Below are 16,960 nucleotides of genomic sequence, written 5' to 3'. Positions count from 1 at the left end.
GAGAAAGTTACTCACCTTGCAGTAAGTGAGGTTCTTCGAGATGTGTGTCCCTGTGGGTGCTCCACTCCCCGCCCTCCTCCCCTCTACTTTGGAGTACTGAGATGACTCTCCACGGTAGAGAAGGAACTGAGGAGGGTATGGGGCACACGCACTCAGGAAGATTCCAACTAGACGGGAGATACCATCTGGGTGCGTGCGCCCCAACCAGGCACTGCTACCGAAAATCTCCGATCGACAGCGCCGGGACGCACCGTCACCTAGAGTGGAGCACCCACAGGGACACACATCTCGAAGAACCTCAGTTACTGCAAGGTGAGTAACTTTCTCTTTTGTGATTGATTACAATGGGGCCAGCATTTCACCCTCTGTCTCTCAAATCATGCAATTCCTGCCAAAAAATGGTTTACAAGGCCATTTTGTGGGAGCTCAGGGAGCTGCAGTCCAGATTGATGACTCCGCCCTCTCTCCAGTGCTGTCCATTTTAATTGTGCTAGCTGAACAACAGAGTGAGGCAAGTGACAGTGAAGTTTGTTAGGCTGGTGAAGAGGCTTCAAGATTTCTTATTTACTAAAACAAAGTTGATGAATCCATGATGTAGGGAGGACACTTAACTTTCTCCTTAACATGGTGAAACGTTTAGATCAGCAAAGGCAACCAAATTTCTAATTAATATCCTGGAACACTTAATTTTTTTAATGCATTAAAATATACTTCATATAAACAAATGTATCTTCAGCATTGGGTAGCAGGGCTCACGGATAAATCCAGATTGTTCAAAGCAGCTACCATTATTTTTTACTATCCTAACTGGATATTGAGGATTAGAGAAAGTTGTACAAAATGTGATGGCACCATATCTCACTTCTTTATTCAGAGAAAAACTAAAGTGGAGACTGAATTGTTTACTGCTTGAATTGTGTTTAGAAAAACTGCATTACATTAAGCAGGGATTAATCTATTTTAACTATAGAATGAGTCCATTCAGTTACAGTATATACTGACTGAATTGGGATATGGAAATATAATTCCCTTTTAATCACAATTCATTTCATCGGGGTTTGTGCTAAGTTGAGAACACTGTAATAGTAAGCCGGATGTATACAAAGGATGTTTATTTCATGCATGTAAATGTTTTAAACATGAGTTGGCAAAAACACTGCATAAAATGTGCTACAATGCAAATGGCTTTTTAAAAACAAAACAAGGCTGTTTTATTTGCCTGTTAAGTTAGCTTTAGCAGTTCTTAGAAATGTCATTTATTAAATGTCACGCTAATTACTTGTAATATCAATCCTGAAAAGCAAACCTTTGTAAATGCACTTTCTGAGGCTTTGTTCTTCTCTGTTTGTAGTCTGTCTGGTACATTTCTACTAAGTAAACAAAATGAGGATTTCACTTGGACACTAAATTAGTAGCTAAAAATTTAAGTCTGGTGGTTCTGTTTGAGGATGTTTTATAAATTCTTTAATTAAAAGAAATGCAGAATCTATTCTAATTTTAAACTAAGGGGCAATATTTTAGAATAGCTGTAAAGTGGATACACTCATTCATCTCTCAGTATCGCTCAACCTTGCTCTGCAGGGACCATCTCTGGGTTGAGAGGATATAGTCTACATACCCACTGAGTACGTGGGCTCTCTGCTGAGGCTGACAACAAAGGTACAATTAGTGCTGATTCAGTGCCTGTATCTGTAATATGAACCATTTCACATTATGTTGGCCATTAGGCACTGGAAGCATATCACTAACAATAGCGGCAATCTTAGAAACAGTACCTGAGCTGCTGTTCCTAAAAGAGGGAGGCTAAGTAAGGGGGTCAGTTTGTGCATTTATTTCTACCAGTGCTTTATGTATGTGGGCAGCTCAAACAGGCAGGGAAGATCGAGATAGAGTTATGTGTCCTACTGAAAAATTAGGCACCTAAATCAGTTAGGCATTGTAATGAGGAATGCTGCAACACCTAAACATATATTTAAAAATCTGGGCCTCACTGATTTGCTCAAGGTCACACAGGAGGTCTGTGTCAGAGCCAGCAATTTAACCCAAATCTCCTGAGCATGGGCCCAGTGCTTGAGACATAAGAGTCTTGTTCCGCCTTGAGATGAAACACGTTTTTAAAAAAAGAAGAAAGCCATATCATATTAACACTGTGTGTTAAGATAGCTTTTAAAAGCAGTACATAATAGGATTTCTTATGACACCCTAAATGCTCTTGCACCTTATTTTAACAGAGAACTCTCAATGACATCATAGCCTTGTACATTAGAGGAATTTATCATGTATTCCTCACTACACAGCAGCTGAGTTTGGCACTGTTCATAACAATATAACAGCCCCCTGTCCCATGAAACATGTTTGATTGTATTGAATCCCTTGGTCACCTGACAAATACAGGAATGTTGGTGTAAAATTTATTTAAATGTTGGTGTGTTTTTTATTTTATTTTTTTAAAATGATAAACATAAAAATATGGACAGTGAGTGAAATCACATAGGCAGGTTCCCTAATAAGCCTGATTCTTATTTACACTGGAGCCTATTTACACCACTCTGACAGTGTAAAAGGCCTTAAAGTGGGCATAATTACATTCATGCTCACGCTAAGGTCCCTTTACATGGCCAGAATGGTGCAAAGAGGATTCAGTGGCAATAACAATCTGGTCCAATGTTTTACCTGCTCAGTTATATTCTGCAATTTTAAACTGATATAACAGATGAAATCTAACAGTTCAAATCAATCCTCCGACTGTTAATTATTCAAACAATTAGGATTTAAATTGACAAATAGGATCCGCCTCCTTTTTTAATTATGCTGATAATCAAAGTATGAAGCGCTAATTCTATCTTTCAGCTATTAATTGTTTGTAAGTACCTGAAGATTAAAACTGAATGTCCAATTAAAAAAGGCATTAAACAGTTGAGAGTTTATAAAAAGATAACACAAGTTTTGAATTAAATGGTCATTAGGGACGAGAGTGCTGCTGAGAACCATGATTGTAAAAATTACTTTTCCCCACCTTTTTATAGCTTCCACAGGATTTCAACATCAACCTTGCTAGTTCTTAATTTCTTCTTCATTTGGTTTATAAGTAAAAATCAATGAAACAACTCCTGACTGGCCTCACTGAAAAGTTGTTTATGGTAAAGGGCAAGATAAAGATATCTTCCTACCAAGGTGGAGCACAGAACAATGGGAAATAAAAGGGCCAGATGTTTGTTTGTAAGAAGTGGCACAAAAGGTGGGAAGGCAGGGATAGGGAGGAATTCACAAGGGGGATCTAGGCATTGCTACATTAGTGTGGCAGTGCCTGACTTTTAAGTGTCCTGCTGCCAAGTGAAATTCACAGGTGGCCAGGCTCCCCATAAATGCATGGGGAGAGTTAGGCACAGAAGAATGGGATTCACAGAAGCCAGCATGCTGAGAGGTGTATCATGATCAGTGGCACTGGAGTCAGAGGGCCCATATTCCCTGGAGTGACCTGTTATTGATGGGACCCCAGGATAACAACGAACACTGGAGAATTAGACTGGAAGCAACTCAGCTACATGGACAGAGCAGTCATAGAATCATAAAATATCAGGGTTGGAAGGGACCTCAGGAGGTCATCTAGTCAACCCCCCTGCTCAAAGTAGGACCAATCTCCAACTATTTATTTTGCCCCAGTTCTCTAAATGGCTCCCTCAAGGATTGAACTCACAACCCTGGGTTTAGCAGGCCAATGCTCAAACCAGTCCAAAGGACATAAAGTTCCACATTTTCAACTTAACTTGCATTCAGCTTCACTCATTGTGAAAGAAACATGGTGGCAGGATCTGAGTGTGAGTTCTCTGAAGTGCAGCAGCTGACAGCATGAACCATGGAAATCAGTGTGAAGCCTCCTGACGTCCTGAATTTTGCAGACCTAAACTTAACCCAGTGATGAACCCAGTGGAAGGAGATGTTTGAGCTGGGTGCAGACCTGGCCAGGCAGGAGGGCACAACATCAGGAAAGTAAAACTATTATTTTATCTTATTGGAGAACAAGGCAGAGAGGGCTGCAGCTCGCCACTGCCTCAATCCTCACAGTAGCCATTGGAGCCCCAGAGAGGTATTGCTCCCCAAAGGATAATGCAACTGTGGAGTGACAGGTTTTTCACAAGAGACCTATCCGAAAGGGAGGGGATAACCTTTATGTTACTGCCTTACACACACTGGCTGCTACATGCAATTTTGGGGACCTCGAAGAGTTTCTGATTCAGGACAGATTGTCTCCAGCACTTGGGATCACCATTTTGGGACCGGTTGCTCTAGGATGCTGATCTTACATTATACAGATGCTTGGTATGCCCCAGAAGCCTCAAGAGAGAGGCTGAAAGCCCTAGGAGGAACAACACCCTGAGAAGACATGCAGTGAGAAGGAGAGCAGGTGGCCAGGGTTTCATACTGATAGTGAGATGCATTTTTTGTGGGAGACAGCATAATCGGATAAAAGAGAAGAGGCCCAACTGTGACAGCATTGCAAGAATGTGGTGAGTTGAACCATTTAGCAGTGTGTGCAAGAGCAGAGAAAGGTCCCAGAAAGAGTTGGTCAGATTTGTACAAGCAGAGGATAGCACATCGAATAATGGCAATAACATTGTGGCTTTCTCTTAGAGTCTGAGAACATATCAAGTTCAGGCTATTGGGACAGGAAAGCAACAAGGGGCAATGCCAACCTCCAAGCATAGAACAATTTTAATAGGGAAATGCGCTGTGTGATTTCATCTGGATAGTGGGGCCTTCTGCAGTGTGATTCCTCAGGTTGAATTTGACGTGAACAGGTTGAGAAAACAGATTGAGCAGGCGCACTCTAATTATGTACAATGAGAGAATAATGCAGGCCATAAGAAACTGTAACTTCATAGCAACTTTCCTGAAAAACAACATATGGTACCAACTGATCCCAAGTGAAGTTTGTGCTGGTGGATGGTAAGTGCCACAGACCCTTCTTAGGGAATACAACAATACAAGTCCTGGATCTGATCAGGATTCGGCATTAGAATTTTATAGCTACCATGCAAAAAGCAAAAGGGGAAGTCCCCTGGACAATGGAGACAATTTTAAAGCACGTGGGGATGTTTTCAAAGATGAGGGGTACGTCAAAGGAAAACAGAGACTGGAAGTAGGCTCCACAAAGGAACCTGTGTGCTTAGTATGACGGAAATTCCAGTGGCATTATGTAATCCAGTATACCAGGATCTTGAAAGCAGGGGTATCATAGCACCTGTAGAGGCCAGCACAGGCTGAGTAAGCAGCATGATGGTGGTAAAGAAGCCATGAGGCAAATTACACATCTGCATAGAGCTAAAGCCATTGAACTGTTTCCAGTATCCACTGCCCAAAATTGATGACATCTTGCCAGAACTTTCCAAAGCCAAAATTGTAATGATCTATGATATGGGGAATGGGTTTTGGAACAGAAGCCTGGATCAAGAGTCCAGCATGCTGACAAACTTCCCTGCAGTGGGCTATGGGATATTCTGGGGCAGGTCCCTCTCAATATCTTCTATTGTAGTTGTTCCACTGTGTACTAATGATTATATATGCATTCGGCCAAAGAGAGAGAGTGAGTCAAAGGCATACCAAGATCCAATTACTGGAAGTTGAAGTTAAACAAATTTAACCTTGAAATCATATGCAATCTCCTAGTGAGCATAATTAAATATTGGAACAACAGAAGAGGTGATGGACTCGCCATCTCTTGGAGTATTTAAGAACAGATTAGATATCTTTCTATAAGATATTACTATTGGGATATCCAGGTGAAAAAGAATGGCCTGTGATATATAGGAGGTCAGATGATGTGATGGTCTTTTTTGGCCTTAATTTCTATGAAACTATGAAAAGTGAAGAATTTAAAAATTTCGCATACAACAAAATTTTCTAATTTATTTGGTTCAGTTCAGTCAAAGCATTTCATTTTGTTTTCCACTTTAAAATAAAGTTTTGTAACTGAAAAGGCATTTTGAAATGAAAAATTGAAAGTGTTGTTTTCCATTATTTTTATAAGTAAACATATGTCAAAATCAACATATTCCTGTAAAATGTTTTGGTTTTGATTAATTGGTCTTTTTTAGTGTAAAAATATTCCATCAGAAAGTTTTCAACTAACTTTTTTTTTTTAAGATAGTTACATGACTAATAAGCAAGGAAGTTTTCACTTAGCTTACAAAGTAGAGTTAACAGACAACAGTATAATTCACAAGAAGTAAGTTTGAGTTTAGCGTTAACAGAATATAGTCCCATATTAATCTCCTGATTATAGAGCTAAATAAAAACTACATCAAAATTAAAAGGGAACATACTGAAGTCACGTAGGTAGATTCATGAAGGACTTATGATATAGAGTAAATGTATAGTAGTTTTCACTGGAATTAAGCTTTAAGTAACAGGGGCATCATTCAGAAAAATTTTGTTGTGGGCAAAGTTGTACCAGCATCCCTTCCCACTAAGGCTGTGGCTGCTCTGGAGGTTTAGCAAGCTGGTCTAATCCCAGAGAGGGGCAGAAAGGTGGTGTCCCAGTCCTGTTCTGGGAGTACGGATTGGCATTCGGCTGGGGCAGAAGGCTGTGTCTCACCAAAGGCCAGCCTCGAGCAGGGATTGGGGCCTACCTCGTTCCATGCTCAGCTCTGGCTCAGGCTTCATCTGCTGCTTCCCGTCCAGCAAACGGGGGAAGGGACGATGCAGAAATGTGGTGATTAGGAGCCCCAGCCTGGCTTGGCCTGCCCTAGAACTGCCCCCACAGGCCTGGAGGAGACACCGCAGTGACAGCTACCGGGGAGCTATGAAAATTCGGGAATACAAACCAAGGTTTGCGGGGACCCCTGCCACCCCTGCCCCATAGCAAATGATGCCCCTCTTATGTAATCAAAACTCTGCTACTTTCAAAACGGTGGAGGCTGATAACAGGCAGGTAAAACTGACAGGTAAAGGTTTGCTCAAAGCCAAAATAGAGTAGTGGGAAAAATCATATCTAACTCAAAACAAGGTGATGCATAGCCTTTCTTTTGTTTTTAAGACAGAAAACTATGTTTATAAAATAATTGCAACTTTTTAGGACATTTTAAATATAGTATATGACTATACTAGATTATGAACTAAATAGAGATCTGGCACAAGGCTCTGGGGTATGTACACGAGCTGGCAGTGTGCCTCCCAGCCTGGGTAGACAGACACTGCTCAAGCTAGCATGCTAAAAATAGCCCTGTGGACATTTGGCATGGGCAAGCCCCAGAGGTAGTCAGACAGACTTGTACTTGTGTAGCTAGCCTATGCTACCGCCCATGCAGCAATGTCTGTGCTGCTATTTTTAGCATGCTAGCTTGAGCAGAGTTCTTGAGAGTCTGTCTACCCAGGCTGGGAGGCATACTTCCTGCTGCAAGATAGATATACCCCTTTGTTGATCTAGACAGACACATAGATGTATCACAGAACAAGCTGACATTCTATAATGGATTCCAGGCCCACCTAAGCCCTATTTCTGGTTTTTGCCTGGTATAGAAGCATTCTGGCTGGTAATTGCAGGACACATGAGAACCATAAGTCTTGCAGTAATGCATGCTTGGAAAAGGAAGCAGGAATATATGGGAGTTTCCTTTCCTTGGTCTGGTAGGATATTTGGAGAGCTTCTTGTGGGCCTTTCCATGTAGAACACCTGGAGAGAAAGAGGCTATTGGGGGTCTGAGTTGGTAGTTTGTGACAGAATGTTGAGCTAAGCCCGAGGAGAAGGCTTGCAGAAATGGAGTTTCCTTTATAATTGTCTGAAAACTATTTGAGAGACTGGATTAAAACAGATCCCATCAGGAGCAATGGTTGAGATTGTACTAGTTTTGTTGTCATTGAACCAGATCCCAGGCAGGGTGAGAATTATCTGAAGTTTGCTGTGGAAGTAGTTCCCACTTACAAGACTGATCCTGTACTAAGTGGGTGCCATTCCCATTGGTATCTTTGGGAGTTGCGCCTACTAATATGAAGGCTCATTTTGGCCCAGTAGGATTAGTGGACACTTAATCTGGGTAAATAATGTATTATTCTAAACTGTGTTGATCTTTCTATAGGCAAAGTATATCAGGACTGGAGAGGGGTGGTATCACAGAAACCTTTAAATGTGCAAAAACGAGTGAAGCAAAAGACGCCAATAATAAAAGATTCAGACAAGGAGGTATGTAAAACTGCTCTCAGCTGATAAATGAAGAATCATTTCTAATACAGTATTGCATGAGAAATATGTACATTTTAATACTGAAATTTATTTTTTTTAACTGGGAGTTCATGTAATCTATGCAACAGTATTATCAAACAGTGTTTTTCTTTTGGGGCTTTTCATTAGAAAGCTATACTAGTCATGTCTCTAATTTCACCAAAATCTTTCATATGCTTCCATGTATCCAGGGAGCCTAGGCTTAAACTTGACCAGTGTAGCATGTGTTAAAGGTCTTTCTACACTAGACATTTAAAGCATGTTAATTAGCATGTGGTAGCTAATACATGCTATCATCACATCTTTAAATCTCCTTTTCTAGAAAATCCAAACTTTCTTTGAGAAAAGGAATTAGACAGCTCTATTTCTAGTTTGTTATTCACATCATTCGTTACCACAATAATTTTGTTTTGCCAAATTTATCTTACTCTGTATTCTTCATCAATACGAGGTTTCCTCTACTGGGCTTAAAAAAAAAACACATGGAAATTGATCCAGCCCTCTGAAATGCAGGGTTGCAACAGGACCATAACAATTCAAGTCACAGTGATTTAAAAAAAAAATTAGACATTAAATACTGAAAAACATGCAGCACTCCAAAGGGTGATGTTACAGTCTGTACAGTTACAACTGATGCAAAGTCTGAAATGAAATGAAATCATTTAACAAAAGTTAAATATATTTTATTTCTTAGCAAAAATCGTTAGGAGGTACAGTGTGTTACAGGTTATTTATGGTATTTACGGTAGCAAGTATCTTTAACTTTTAGATCTGAATATATTCTATTTTGTAAAATCGTTTTCTTACATATTTCAGCTTATCTGGGAATTCCTGTGAAGGTTGAAAGGCTTGCAGTAAGAAAAGTGGGAGGGTTATTTTCTTTAAATGTTCCTTTTGTTCTTAAAGGGGGCCAGGCGGCTTGATCTGTGAATAAAACATAGTATGAAAGAAGGGCAGAGGTTTGATAGCTTAAGTTGATTTGGACAGGATTCTGGATAGTCACAGCTGGAACCCTAGCAACTCTGCAATTGCATGATGTTATTGCTAAATGTCTCTTTTGATGATCGTGACTCAAGTAAATGAAACTTTCAGGTAGATATAGTCAATGGTTTTGTGTATCGTTTGTAAAACGCTTTGAATTGAGTCTTTGTGCCATAAGCACTCTCCCTCTTGTCTTCTTTTTTCAATCAGAATTGTGAATTTCCCTGAGTCAGTTAATGCTCAAAGACAATAGAGAGAACCACAACTGAGGAGTGTATTTCACCTGGAGTTAGATAATATTGAATATAGGATTGTTGCTAAATTAAATTGTCACAATATTTCAAATAAGACATGGAACATAAAACAAAAGATATAAGACAAAATATCCATGCAGATATGTGTCTTAGGTTATGTCTACACCACTAACCAGGGGTGTGATTCCCTTGCTCATGTACACACATTTGTGCAAGCTCTTATTGAGCTAGAGCAAATATAAATAGTGTAGCCATGGTAGTGTGGGTAGCAGCAGCAGAGGCAAGGCTTAACCATGCAGAGTACATACCCACTGGTTTCAGGCAGGTTTGTACACAGCATGGCTAAGCCACACTATCACTGCAGGTACCACTGCTACCACAGCTGCATTATTTATACTGTTGCTAGTTTGAACTGCATGAGTATGTGTACATGAGCCAGGAAATCGCACCCCTAGCTTGTAATGTAGATGTAGGCATAAAGTATCAATCTATACATACACATATGAAGGTATTTTGGGATCTCTTGCTCATGCCACTAGTCTTCATTTTTGTATTTTACAAATGGCCTCTCATAGGTAATATAATTGCCAGTAAATCTCCAGTATTGTCCTTTATCACATCAGAAAGGGCGATTAAAAAAGCTGTCTTGGGAGACCCATAGAAGATGTCATTCACTCTAAACCAGGGATCTCAAACTCAAATGACCATGAGGGCCACATAAGGACTAGTACATTGGCCCGAGGGCTGCATCACTGAACCCCCCACTGCTGCCCCTGGGCCCGCCCCTACTCCAACCCTTCCATGAGGCCCCACCCCTTCCTGCCCCCATTCCAACCCCTTCCCCAAATCCCCGCCCCTGCCCCGCCTCTTCTCCACCTCCTCCCCTGAGCATGTGGCTCCTCGCTCCTCCCCCCACCCTGGAAAGCATTTGGCGGCGGGAAGCGCCTGTAGGTAGGCAGAGGAGTGGGGACGTGGCATGCTGGGGGGGTGGCGGGGGAGGGGACATAGGCGGGCCGCAGCTAATAACTCTGCGGGCCACATGCGGCCTGTGGGCCACGTGTTTGAGACCCCTGCTCTAAACCCTCCTCTACATTATAGAATTGAACCATTGTGGACAATGATTGTGAGCAACAGGTTCTCCTGAGCCTGTGGTGAAGACAGTTTATTGACTATCTTGGATGGGACAAAACCATTTTCTGTGTTATAGAACATGATTGAGATACTTTCTGTAATGGTTCTGAAAATTGTTCTGTCCTTTCTACAGTGCAGTTAAGCAGTTTTCACAATTGGGTTGGGGAACCCATTGCTAACAACTGTTGTGAACACTGGGTTAGTGTTCTATGTAGGACTTCAACAGGCAAGTGTCAGGTGAGTAAGTTAGTGTTTAAGCAAGGTGTGTTTACTTTTTGGCATTTTCACTTGCATGGAATTTAGTTACAATAGGTAATCCAGTTAAAATGAAACAGTCCAAATTAACAGAGGAAAAACTGAAACAAACAAAACACAAACTAAACCTAAACCATAACCAAAAATAAAGCCATCTGAAAAGACAAGCTTTTGGTTGTGAACATGTTTCACATAGAAATAAAACCAGCTTGTAGAATATTTTTGCAGTTCTAATTGCTTTCATTTTATGACAGAAAATGCACCAGATATAGAATATGAATTTTGAGAAAACAATGAGCAGACCCAGAAAGTGCTTGTAGCCTCACTTACATGTGCACACAAGGGGTATTGTTGTTGTTGTTGTTTAGAATGGCTTTAATGTACTCTTTGGAAAATTAAGAAACAACAAAGTTAAATGGGTTCATTAAACTTTAAAATGTATTTGACAACATTTTTCACTAAAAGGCATATGGGAAAGTGGATAATGGATAATAGATTGCATAGGCAAACTGTAGAATTACTAGAGTGCCATTATTTTGGATTATTGAGTTGTTTTCATTGAGAGAATATAGGATGTAGTTGTGGTTTGCTCACAATTCTTATTTCAGTAGAGTTATTTCCATGACCTTCAACAGGAGGAAGAGCGTTCTTCAAAATGAATACGCTTTTAGTATGAGCTAGCACTTTGACTCTTGCACTGTGGTTCAATGCTGGCAAACAATAGTACTATCTAAGCAAGGTGGCTCCATAGTTTTGAATTTCCCTATACGAACTGGCATATGTGATATTCTGAACTGAACAAAGCATGAGACATCGCACGTGAAAAAATGTAGCGGGTGAGAGCAGTGTCAGCTATACAATAGTTAGTGTTGAATTTCAGCTTTTGTTCTAGTCCACTCACCTTTTTTCAGTCTCTCATGACTTTCTCAGTCAAATTCCTGAAATGTTGTTGGTCTTAAAAAAAAAAATTCCCCAAAATCGCTGTATGTCACACAATTTGGAGCTGTTGAAAGTGACATTTTGAAACCTTTTCAGATTAATTTAAAGCTAAAGCTGTTGGTTTTTATTGAGTTATAATAGAAGACTGAAATTTTTGCTCTGGATAAAGAACCTTAAACTCTTCCCAAATAACCCCTTATGCTTAGTCTACAAGGGAAAATTGACTGGCATACGTATAGCCCCTTGTGTGGACACTCTATTTTGGAATAAAAGTGACTTTATTCTGGAATAATTACTCTGCTCACAAAGCATCACTGCCTGTGAGACAAAGCTGAGACTTATAACACTTAGTAAGCTTTTCTCTGAATTCCTGCCGTGCAGATGGCACAGTGGGCTGGGGAGCAACAGGACTGGGAAGCAGCAGAGGAGTTGATTGTGCTGGTGAGGAAGATAACAGGTGGCTTATGAAGTGGAAGGAAGGTCTTTATTGCAGAGTGCTCCTGTTTCAGACAGAAGGCTCTGAATTTAGCAGGGGTCAAGCCCAGAAGAGAGCTTGCAAGACTTCCTGAACCTCATGATTGGATCTTTAAGATAAAATGAGAAGTGGAGGAAAGGAGCTGTGAATGTTGGATCATAAGGTTGAAGGACCTTTGGAAGTCTGTAGAGAGGAACTGGCCTTGAAGAGTGGTGGCAGATGGCAATGGGAGAACAATATTATTGGAGGGCTGTGGAAGGGAAACTCAGTATAAGATATCTAGGTGAGACAATTTCTTCTCTAAGCAGCACAGTGCATATTGCTGTAACAGCCAATTAAATTCCTCTTGTAAGTGAGAGGCAGAATGAACTGAATTGGCAAGTGGATCATCATAGTGCAAAGTGGGAACAGTTCATTCTGAGTCAAACACATGCTTTGCTGCACTGTGAAGGTATTGGGAAATAAAAACAATAAAATAAAAAACAAATTTATCTTCTGCAAGTCTTCTACAAATGTGATAGCTCACCTTTGCTCCCTTGACACTGAGTTGTGAACTGATCTGGTACTGACAAAGGAGAATATCTCTCTCTCTCTCTCTCTCTCTAACATACCAATCTCCAATCCCAAAGATTCAGAGTGTGCTCACCCATATGTGGAGAGCCCAGCGTGACAGATATTGCAGCTGCATGCAGTATCTTTGGGGGACCATATTATATTAAAATCTTTCACAAGTAACTTATCCCATTAAAGAAGATGAAAATAACCATGGTGCAACATTAGCAATGGATCATAAACAAAACCATAGAGCCTGATTTCATCCTTCTGTAATATATAACTAAATGGCTTAAAATGTGGTGGTCAATCCCTATACTTTTTTTGTCTTGTCTTAATTTATTAAGTATTTGTAGAATTTTATTCAAATGAATTTTCCCTCTGTTCCACTGTTTTGTGGGGGCAAATTTCTGAATTTGCAATCTAGAAACAAGGCAGACTGTTGCTGGGCTCATTACTACCATTCACTGCTATGGTTAGACTAGGTTTATGTATTTTAGCAGTATAGGTTCTTTCAACAAAGTGTTATGTAAATTTAAAACTTTTTAATATTTATATTTATATTTGAAATATTTGGCAGTATGAATTGTCATGGATTTCTCCTGTAGAATTCACTAGCTCTATCTCTGTCTCTCTAGATGACAACAGATTTACAAGATGACAAATTAAAGCAAGCTGTAACAACTGCCACTAAATCAAAAAGGAAGATTAGCAGGTACTTCTTTTGTACTAATCTTTCTGGAAAGTCATAGCTAATTGTTATTTTTGTATTGTTTTTCTGGTTATTTTTTAAAGGTGAGATGGAAGAGAGAGCTTTTATTTGCCTTAATCAGAGGTTAAATGATTTCCAGAAAAGAAGCAAACACCCTAGATTTTTAATATTATTATGATGTAAAACTCCACTGTTGTGCTATAACAGCATAATCCTTTCACTTGCTCAGCACCTTCAACTCCCACTGGGCACTGAGAATGTGAAACTAATTGCAGGATTAAGCCTGGGGGCTCAATCCATTGAATTACTATTACCTTTGTCTTCTAGCTTGAAGTTGGACCTGCTCTTGAGCCAACTTTAACAGCTGGTCTTAATGGTAGCATTTTCTTTTGCTAGAGTAGGGCTGTACCAAATTCATGGCCATGAAAAACGTGTCCGGGATGGTGAAATCTGGTCTCCCCCTATGAAATCTGGTCTTTTGTGTGCTTTTATGCTATACTATACAGATTTCATAGGGGGAGACCAGGATTTCTCAAATTGGGGGTCCTGACCCAAAAGAAAGTTGAAGGGGAGGTTGTAAGATTATTTTATGGGGGGGTCACGCTATTGCTACTGTTGCTTCTGCACTGCTGCCTTCAGAGCTCTGTAGGCAGCAGCACAGAAGTAAGGGTGGCAATACAATAACATGCCATCCTTACTTCTGCACTGCTGCTGACAGCGGCTCTGCCTTCAGAGCTGGGCTCCTGGCCGGCAGCCACTACTCTCCAGCTGCCAGGGGTGGCTCTATGTTTTTATCCGCCCCAAGCACGGCAGTCAGGCGGCCTTTGGCGGCACGCCTGCGAGTGGTTCTCTGGTCACGCGGATTAAGCGGCATTTCTGCGGGTGATCTGCCAGTCCCGCGCCTTCAGTGTACCCGCCGCCAAATTGCCACCGAAGCTGTGAGACCGGCGGACCTACCACAGGCATGCTGCGGAAGGCTGCCTGACTGCCGCCCTCACAGCAACCGGCAGGCCGCCCCCCCCCATGACCTGCTGCCCCAGGCATGCTCTTGCTGCGCTGGTGCCTGGAGCCACCCCTGCCAGCGCCATCACCAACAGCAATGCAGAAGTAAGGGTAGCAGTACCGCAACCCATCCTACAAGAACCTGGGTTTATTGTTGACTGCACCACAATTCCTTTTTTGGGTCAGGACCCCTACAATTACAACACTGTGAAATTTCAGATTTAAATAGCTGAAATCATGAAAATTACATTTTTTAAAATTCTGTTACCATGAAATTGACCATAGTGAACCATGAATTTGGTAAGGGCCTAATTATAAGTTACAATCAATGAACATTCAAACAGTGAACAATTTGAGCTGGATTTTTGTGTTTCAATATTGTTTTTTCATATCCATATTTTGTGACAGTTTGAATTATAATAACCTGGTAATCAAAATTCCTCTCCTCCATACAGAGTGTGTGTGTGTGTGTGTGAGTGTGTGAGTATGTGTATGCTTTTATTTATGCAATATCTTAAAAGTCCTCAAGGGGTCCTGATTCATTACTACATCCATATTCAACAAAGCACTTAAGCACTTTTTTAAGCACTTGCTTAATTTTAACTTCAAAGCATTTAAGCATGTTCTCAAATCCCATTGAAGTTAAAGTCAAGCATGGCTTGACTTTAGGCATGGCTACTGAATAGGCATGGCTACTGAATCTAGAGCCCTGATGATTGTCTTGAACAGGTGAACTCAGCTTGTCATTAACTTGAAATGCCTGACCATAAATTCATTACTGCTGCTACAATCAGGGAAAATATACTGGGAAAATAATTTCCAGTTTTGTGTTGAAATTTTAAAAGCTAAGCTGCACATTGCCAAAGATTATGGGCTCTGTATGCAGTTGGGGTCTTTCATATTTGTTAGAGAACACCCAGTACGAGTAGGAAATCGGAGCTTCATTCTCAATTCCAATAGGTTTAGAAAGTTCAATAAAATTCAATTCCTTTTCGTAACATGAGACCTTTCATATAATGTATCTAAAAATTTAAAATTCTAAATTAAAATGAGAACACAACTGGCAAGAACTCAGAGAGAAAATGAGTACAAAATATCTAGGGAGTAAGACTATACAGTATGATATATTGTACTCCATGGTTACTATATAACCATTCTATTCTCTACAGTGTGGAGTGTTTTCTTTATATAAACATTCTTTCATAGAGTCCATTTGAACTTTTGCTGCTTCAGCTTCTATACTCTCCTTCAGCACAATATATATGAAAAATTCGTTGCATTTTTAAAATCTCAGATACTGTCCTATTGCAGTTCATGAATAAACCACTTATTCTCTATTGAAGTCTTTCAACAGTATGCTGTTAATCCTTTGTAGATTAATATGATTTCAGTGGTAATCCTTTCATTTGTTGTACTTCTAAGACGTATAATCATTAGAGAAAGTGCTTGACAGATTTTCCAGTAAAGTTCATGTTGGTAGTGCTCTATATTATTCATTTAAAAATTAAATTTGCAGAGGAAGTAAATAGATCCAGGGTTAGTCACTCATCTTTCCCCTTTGGTGTCACAGTTTAAATCTAAATCCAACTAAGAAAAATTATTTCATGAGCCAGAGATGCAACAAGTATGGAATATTTTTAGGGTTGTCAAATGATATAAAAAAATTAATCACGAGCTTAAAAAAAAGTTGCAATTAATTGCAATTTTAATTGCATTGTTAAACAACAATAGAATGCCATTTATTTAAATATTTTGGATGTTACTTACTTCTGTGCTGCTGCTCCAGCTCATGGTACCTAGCACTCAGCTTGCAGCTCAAGGCAGGCTCTGTGCTGTCGCACGGGGGTTGCATCTTGCCGGAGCCCACTGCCATCTCGCACACCTCTGGCCAACTCTGGCCCCCAAGGGGCACCATTTTAGATTTTGGTTTGGTGTGAGAGAGAGTGTGTGTGTGTCTGTGGGGCGGGGGGAGAGTGTTGTCTCTTTAAGCAGAGCACTTAGTAGCCTGAATGCATTTTCAGCCAGCAGCAGTTGCAGGCGGCAGCACTCATTCCTGAGTGGGCATCAGCAACCAGGTACATGGGTGGAGGGAGGAGGACAACCCAACATCAGCCCCCCCACCCCACCCCCTCTCTGCTCAGGAGGCAGGCTCCTAGTCCACCGTAGCTTGGCTGGGGTGGCTTCTTGCGGGCAGTGGTGGAGGAGGCAGGAGCAGCAGTGGAGCAGGGTGGCAGGAGGAGGGGCACCCTCGCCCTGAGGCATGCAGCGACACTGCTCTGAGCACAGCACTCTGGCTGGTGGCCCCCCTTACACACCCCTAAGGCCAACCATGTCTCCCTTTCTGCCTGGCCACAGCCAAAGGTGTCCGATTAACACTCATTTTAAAAAAAAGTGTTAAATTGTTTTGATTAATTGCATCCATTAACTGTGATTAATTGACA

General features: G+C 40.8%; 1 protein-coding gene across 14 annotated transcripts in view; it reads left to right on the top strand.

Annotated features, from left to right (window-relative positions):
• Nucleotides 1-16,960, top strand: part of IQCM (IQ motif containing M) — a 228,279-nt gene that overhangs the window by 51,079 nt on the left and 160,240 nt on the right. For all 14 annotated transcript variants that reach the window (XM_045017613.1, XM_045017611.1, XM_045017608.1 and 11 more), the window contains 2 exons: nt 8,076-8,179; nt 13,444-13,520. In XM_045017613.1, coding sequence (XP_044873548.1) covers nt 8,076-8,179; nt 13,444-13,520 — 181 coding nt within the window. The remainder of the gene's footprint in view (nt 1-8,075; nt 8,180-13,443; nt 13,521-16,960) is intronic.

Source organism: Mauremys mutica, chromosome 5 (genome assembly GCF_020497125.1).
Source record: "Mauremys mutica isolate MM-2020 ecotype Southern chromosome 5, ASM2049712v1, whole genome shotgun sequence".
Lineage (NCBI taxonomy): Eukaryota > Metazoa > Chordata > Testudines > Geoemydidae > Mauremys > Mauremys mutica.
The sequence above is the reverse complement of the archived record's forward strand: the minus strand, read 5'-3'. Positions and strand labels throughout refer to the sequence as shown.